The sequence below is a fragment of the Pollachius pollachius genome, assembly GCF_949987615.1.
Source record: "Pollachius pollachius genome assembly, chromosome: 8".
Lineage (NCBI taxonomy): Eukaryota > Metazoa > Chordata > Actinopteri > Gadiformes > Gadidae > Pollachius > Pollachius pollachius.
In genome coordinates this window covers 11,789,408-11,796,907 of record NC_136941.1, presented here as the reverse complement: position 1 = coordinate 11,796,907, position 7,500 = coordinate 11,789,408, and the positions used below count along the sequence as shown (strand labels likewise).

Sequence of the window (7,500 nt, the reverse complement as noted above, 5' to 3'; positions counted from 1 at the left end):
ACTGTTAATTAATGGTTTGTTAATGCTAATAATTACTGCAATTACTGATTCATTAATGTTGTTAATTAATAGTTAATTATCGTCCCACTATTGTAGAGGTTTACCTCCCGAGTGTTGAGCATGACTTTGGCCTCAATGTCGTAGCGCTCTTCATCCACCTCATCTATTTTGGAGTGAAGCTCTCGGCACAAGTCCTAGACAAACAGATATACAGTCATACATGCAGGCCAATACATGTACACACTATCCCCCTTTTAATGCTAATAACAGAACAATCCAATTTAATCCTTTTTTCCAAAGATGAGTCATGGCAATGTAAACACAGGCCATTGTAGGGTTGTGAGTGACACTACAAAAGATGGCCCATCATGTATTTTCGGTTGAAAAGTAATCCACTTCTTGAGGATCTTCTTGATTTACACCCCATAGCCTGGGGAGGGCGCTAGGACAACTGTTGTATGGTCTTTAGGATAGCAGGTGGGGACTGGCGGAGCGACTGACCTGTAGCTGGCCGATGGTCATGCCACTCGTTTGAAGTGGAGGTGCTCTCTCTGACAGGTACTTGTCCTTCTCATCCTCCTTGACCATGAGCTCCTGCTCCAGCTCCTCCTTAGCTTTTGCCACCATCAGACTCTAGACATACAAGCCCGTCATAGACAATGCCGTATGTTTAGACAACTTGTTATCCACCGGCCTACATTCTACAAAGCCGCGGCTTCTCCGATGACTTTCCAGAGTGAGTTCTATATTTCTTGTTTTTCAAAGGTAAACGTCAGTGACGTGCGCGAATATTTTTGGTTTGAATCTGCTGCCATCTTCTGATGAAATTAGATAACTACAGGAATATTTACCTTGAGCATCAGCTTCCTTGAAGCTGAGATCTTGGATTTCCTCTAGACAAAGAAAACAATAGATGACATACAGTGAACACAGTGAAGTGTATACATGATTGAGCTGTATAAAACTTGAAAATATATATTTGATTCATTGTTGATCACAACATGACGATTGAAACCGTGGTTACAATCTTACCTCTTGCCTGTAAAGAGAAGAGAGACAAATATGAACAAATAATAATTCTATGTAATCCATTTCAATTTAATTGTGCATGCATTTCTGTGGTTGTGTGTATGTTCGGCAGCATGCATGCATGTGTGTGTGTACCCATATAATCTGTATGTATTCTTGTAGGCAACATCTATAATAAGACAAGACAGGGCACCTACATTTGTTCAGGCATCGTGATGCGATTTCACACTGCAGGACGGACAGGAGAGATTAGATGAGTTGATTTGCAGACGCCCATAAGATTACAGTTGCATGCGCACAGTTGTGCACAAAGAAACACACGTACACACTGAGAGGGACCAGTTGTCACTGTTTGTTTTATCAGCTTTGCAGAGGGATCTCTTCATCCTATCTCCCTCTCTCTCCCTCTCTCTCTCTCTCTCTATCCCTCTCTCTCTCTCCCTCCCTCTCTCCCCCTCTCTCTCCCTCCCTCTCTCCCCCTCTCTCTCCCTCCCTCTCTCTCTCTCTCTCTCTCTCTCTCCCTCTCTCTCCCTCTCTCTCTCTCTCGCTCTCTCTTTTTTTCATTTTCTGCTCATTGAGGGTCTCTTTGATTTTTTCTATTTCCAACAAAGCAGCATGTTGCTGCTGTACTGGTAGTTCCAGAGTCTATGGCCACGGGGCCGCTGGGCAGTGGGGCTACAGGCTGGACTGCTGGATTAGATCAATTCCACCAGGATAGGCCTCCCTTCTTCATTCCTCGTGTCTCTCATCCCCAAATTTCTGCTAAGGATTATCTGTGGAGGAGGAATTCAGAACAGCCCCTCTCCCCCAAATAGACACTATTGATAGACGGCTGTGTGTGTGTGTGTGTGTGTGTGTGTTTGTGTGTGTCTGTCTGTGTGAGTGTGTGCATGAGTGTGCGTACATGCACACATGTAGACATGTACATGTCTATGGATATGTCTTTGGAGGTTTTTTGTGTATTTGTGTGAATAAATACTGTATATGTTAATTTGTATGTGTTTATTCGACATGTGTGCATGCATGTGTGTGAGTGTCACTGTGTGTTTGTGTGTGTGTTTGTTTATGTTTGTGTGTGTGTAAGTGCATGAATGTGTGTGAGGTGTGGAGCGTGGTAATTATGCTGGCTTAGGATAGAGAGTTTAAGTTTCCATCCCTGACCAGGGAGATGCAGACAAATTATTTGGGATCGCACTATGCAAGGTTTGAAAGAGCTGGAATTTGAGCAGCCATAACACGACAGATAGTCTTTTGAGTTAGTTTGAATAGTGCAATCATGCAACATGTTTTCATTTATTGTAATCTAATCTTTCTGTTTCTATTTAAGCAACATCAAACGGGAGGGAGTGCTGATATTCAGTACAACAGCACGACCTCGAGTGTTTTCTTTTATAAAGTTCTACAAGCACCATTTATTAGTTAACAGTAATAAGCAAAAACAGATAATGATCTGTGTGTTTATTTAATGATGTATTTGGCTCCGCCAACACAAATAGATCCGCAACTGGACTGGGAATAAACTGTTGCCGAGCAACACATAAACACACTAGCTATCTAAGGTACATAATGATCGTTAATAACATTAACGGTTATTAGAACATCTGTAAAGCGGAGTGATACATGTATAGTTAAAAGTACCAGTGCTGTTATACTCTATATCAGCACTCATGGAATGCCTCTTGTCCAATCAAATTACTTGATCGGAACTAACTGTTGTATAATCATTCAATATATTGTAAAAATAACATAGAACATATAACCATGGCGCCAGTAAAACAAACATTTCAAGTGTTCCACACAAACCAATCCCCCCCTACCAGACTAGACTGGATAATGAATTAAAGTTGTATTAACTTCTACTTGTCTTCCTACGGCTGTTCCAAATAAAATCTGCATCCCCATCCCTTAACATCCCAGACGGCACACATCACAAACAATTAGAAATCAATTTCACACAGGTAGCTTACCACAACTAGACGGGAAGACAAAGAGGTTGGATGGACCATGAGCCAGAGAGTGAGATGCAGGGCGGAGATGAGACAAAGATTGGGTGGGCCCGCCTATTTAACTGCACCTCCTATTGTCACTCTCTCCTATTGTCTCTTTTTCCTATTGTCTCTCTCTCTCTGGTAAATGGATGCTATTATTAGTCTCCCCCATCTCTGTTTCATCGCTCTCTGTCCATTTGTCGCTCATAGATTCATTATAAACAGGGGCTGGCATACTGAGAGTGGGCCCTGTGCTGCAGGGCAGTGTAATGGATGATGAGGGGGATTAGGGGGGCTTGAACGGTGCTTTCTGGTTCTCGTGGAGCGGTGGAGGCATTGGAAGATGGTCTTATGGCGGTCAATGGAATAATGGATGAGGGAAAACATTTGCAGATGTGAAAATGATGAGGATTGAGGACATTCATGTGAGTGGAACTGAGGCTTTGCACTACTTAAACACATTTCATTTTCATGGATTTGTGCGTGTGTGTGTGGGGGGGGGGTTGTGTGTGTGTGTGCGCTTGCATACATGTGGTTGTTTACATTTGTGTGGGTTGGTTTTGTATATAATAAGTGAGCTTTGCCAAAAACAAACATAATCGATTTTTGTGCAGGGTTTATTGTGGTTCTATGTGTGTGTGTGTGAGTTTTACATTTGCTTGTCTTTGCTAAAACAGGCAAATGCTATTTTTGTGTATTTAATTGTGTGTGTGTGTGTGTGTGTGTGTGTGTGTGTGTGTGCGTGTGTGTGTGTGTGTGTGTGTGTGTGTGTGTGTGTGTGTGTGCGTGTTGGAGTGTCTGAGCGACACCTGTTTACGGTCATTGAAGGGTCATCTCTGTTGTTACCCGCTGACTTTACTGTTTCTCTCACTTAAACCTCTGATACTATTTATTTCATACAGCACCCTGTCAGACTAGAAACCCCATCACACAAACACACACACACACACACACACACACACACACACACACAGGGAGAAAGGAAGAGAGAGAAAGAGTTGCAACAGACAAAATAAATCTAAAATGAAAGGAATCCTCTGATGACTGCGTTCTGCCAAACGCCCACACACCTCTGAATCATTTCAAGATGGCTGACGTTTTGTTGTTATTCATTTCCTCAAAATGACTGGTCTTCTAAGGAAACCATTAGACCCTTTATGGCCATGTATCCTTGAGTGTATATAAACACACAAAATATTTATTTTGTGATATTGTAGGATTGGTTTAGATCAACTTATTTGCACCAATCAGAGAAAATGTGCTGTGTTGCACTATTTACATTCTCTGTTAAGTGGAGTTCCTTTAAAGGTTTGCGGATCATTGCTTCAAACCACAGCAAGGCTGAGGAATTTGAAGTACTGCTTGATAAATACCAGATGCTATTACTTATAATTGCCAAGAGATATAGCTTCTAAAACTAGCACTCAAGTGTTTGACTTTGTATTGGAATGAATGGAGCAGAGTCAAAGATATAAATTATGCTTATCATACAGCCAGCTGTTAGAAGAAAGTTTTCATCGGCAATAGCTGGTGGGGATGTATGTTAAATCTTGATTATATAGACTTAAACTTAGGGTGTGGTATTTCTCTACATACTTCTTTATTTCTTTGCATTTCCTCCGGAGTAAATATGGGCTTTAGAACAGAATTATGACTTGAATATTCTTATATACCCATATATATATATATATATCTATATATATATATATATATATATATATATATATATATATATATATATATGGTATATATATATATATATATGGTATATATATATATATATGGTATATATATGGTATATATGTATGTATGTATGTATGTATGTATGTATGTATGTATGTATGTATGCATATATATATATATATATAATATATTTATGTATAGATTTATATACATATATGTATAAAATACAATTATACAGGAGGTTAAAAAGCTCACAGACCAGGTACCAAACTACATTTTTTGGAGGGCACTAAAGCATAAACCCTTGGTATTCAGGTCCCAGGAGAAAGAGCGACAGCAGAGACCAGGGGTGCGGTTAAACACCCGCGTGTCAGACAGGAGGTAGCAGGTAAACATGTGAGAGATACCCTGGGAAACGTCTCTGCTTGGTACGACTTTAGCAACGGAAACTCTCCTAACTGAAGAATGTACAAAGGTCCACAGCGCCCGGCCCAGGCTGTATCCCTCCAGTGGAACACATAAACGATCGGCTAACATGCCATTTGACCCGTTCCCCTTCTCCTTTACTCCTCGCTCTTTGCCTGTCGGACACCCTGTGATCAACGAAAACCAACAACTGTCACGTTTACCATGATGCCACCAGGGTATGCTGGAGGACTTCCCCCCAGAAGAGGCCAGAGTGAGTAGACACGTCTGGGCAAAACACTAAGGCAAGAAAGAAAGTAAGGACAAAAGTAAGAATGACAGAAAAAATGAACGTAAGAAGGTAAGAAGGGAAGAATGAAAGAAAGAAAGAAAGAAAGAAAGGAGAAGAAAAGAAGGGAAGAACTAGAGAAATAAATAAATGAAGGAAGGGAGAAAGAAGGGAAGAAAGAAAGAAAGAAAGAAAGAAAGAAAGAAAGAAAGAAAGAAAGAAAGAAAGAAAGAAAGAAAGAAAGAAAGAAAGAAAGAAGGGGATGAAAGAAAGAAAGAAAGCAAGAAATGGATAATGAAAGACAGAAAGGAAGGAAGGAAGGAAGGAAGGAAGGAAGAAAGGAAGGAAGGAAGGAAGGAAGGAAGTTAAGGAAGGCCGGCTGGATGGATAGATAGCTACGGAGGTGTTCGGCACTAGGGACGAAGGGTCTGGTTATAACAGAGGAACCAGTCATTTCACCAATCACATATTCGTGTCATGTCGATCTTGGGGAGACACACTACTGCTATTTATCCAAAATGGCCGTCCACATTGATTGGCTCAGATGGAAGCAGGAGTCGTCCAGATCCGAGTGTCCGCAGGGTCCTAGAGGGTAGGACAGAGGATGGAAGAGAAGGAGGGAATATAAATAAACAAGAGACCTGTGAGGGCACCTCAACTCAAACCATATCAGGCAAATAAAGTGTATCTGCCAGATTTTATTGATAATTAATTAAGAATTTGTGATAGTCTGTGCAACAGTCCAAAAAAACATTTGTGTGATACACTCATTTAAATAATAAGAGCAGTCTCGCAAATCGTCCGTGAAGATGTCATGGGCCATGGCCTTATATGAAGAGGATGGCGTCTGTGTGTGTGCCTACTGAGAAGAAGCAGAGACCCTGCTCTGAGGTCACTGTGTTTGGACAGTGCATTCCATAAGGTGTACAAACCCAGACCTTTTTTTTTCTCTGCCCACAAGACCCACACACACGCATATACATATACATGCACAGACACTCACCCACACACACGACCACACACGCACGACCACACACACACAACCTATAACACTAACAGCCATTGTCAGACACTGATCATGGTTTAAGGAAAGATTATACCCCACTAAAAAAAGCACAAAAATAATAAACCCAAGCGTTGTGGATCCTCTTCCTCTGTAGGTGGAATAGCCGTTGTCTGGGCCTTTGTACGCCCAGAGGTCCCATTACGGTGCTGACTCACAGGCCAGCGGGGGTTTTCCACAGCTCCCGGAGCTAAGTCCGTACAATCCACTCTTTATTCTCTACCAGTTGCCCCTTCTGCAGAACACACACACACACACAAGCATGCAAACTCAACCACACAACAGTTTCTGTTTTTACATACAAACCCCACGTACACAGGGTAATATTCATACAGGAACACACACACACACGCACACCTATTACTGCACACACAGACACACACGCACACACACACTTGCAAACACACATTCTGACAGACAGCAGCACACACTGATACACACAGTTCTGTTTACATACAACAGTTAGGCTCGTACATGAACACACACACCCATACACACACACACGCACCTATTTCCACACACGGCCTCACACACACAGACACAGAAAGACACACAAACCGCCCACGCATGTATTCTAACATAATTGACTAATTGGATTATTGCGCTGACCTCGTGCACGTGGGTGGGTGTTTATGCCTGGGGCCCCCGTGGTGCTTTTCATTAAGAGCCCCAAACAGCCCCCAAGAAGATCAGAACGCACAAGCAGCCATCCTGACTCCAGCACAGCACCCCGTCCACGCTGTTTACTCTGCCTATCCTCCAGAAGTCATAATAACAAGGTTACAACCATAATTGGAACCAGATGAGGCCCGCCATTTTCTCTTACTGCCCGACGCCACAGTCACTCATCGTGGGAGGCTGAACGAGACCTGAGCCGTTGTAGTGGTTTGTGAACTGCTCTCTCCTCTCTCCGTCCTATTTTGCTCATCTCTCTCTGTCTTTGTTTACTCTGTGTTTATTGACTCCTTCCCCGAGAACAATCGAAACCTGGCCTAAAAGAGTGACGCATTCATAATATATCTTTTTATTAGAATATAATACTG

General features: G+C 42.0%; 1 protein-coding gene across 1 annotated transcript in view; it reads right to left on the bottom strand.

Moving 5' to 3' along the window:
* Nucleotides 1–887, bottom strand: part of tnni1a (troponin I type 1a (skeletal, slow)) — a 2,849-nt gene extending 1,962 nt beyond the window's left edge. Inside the window, exons 1-3 of the mRNA XM_079741102.1 lie at nucleotides 852–887; nucleotides 502–633; nucleotides 105–194 (exon numbers count right to left, since the gene is read on the bottom strand). Of these exons, the coding sequence (XP_079597228.1) occupies nucleotides 105–194; nucleotides 502–633; nucleotides 852–860 (231 nt within the window). The 5' untranslated portion in view covers nucleotides 861–887. The remainder of the gene's footprint in view (nucleotides 1–104; nucleotides 195–501; nucleotides 634–851) is intronic.
* Nucleotides 888–7,500: the final 6,613 nt, after the last annotated feature.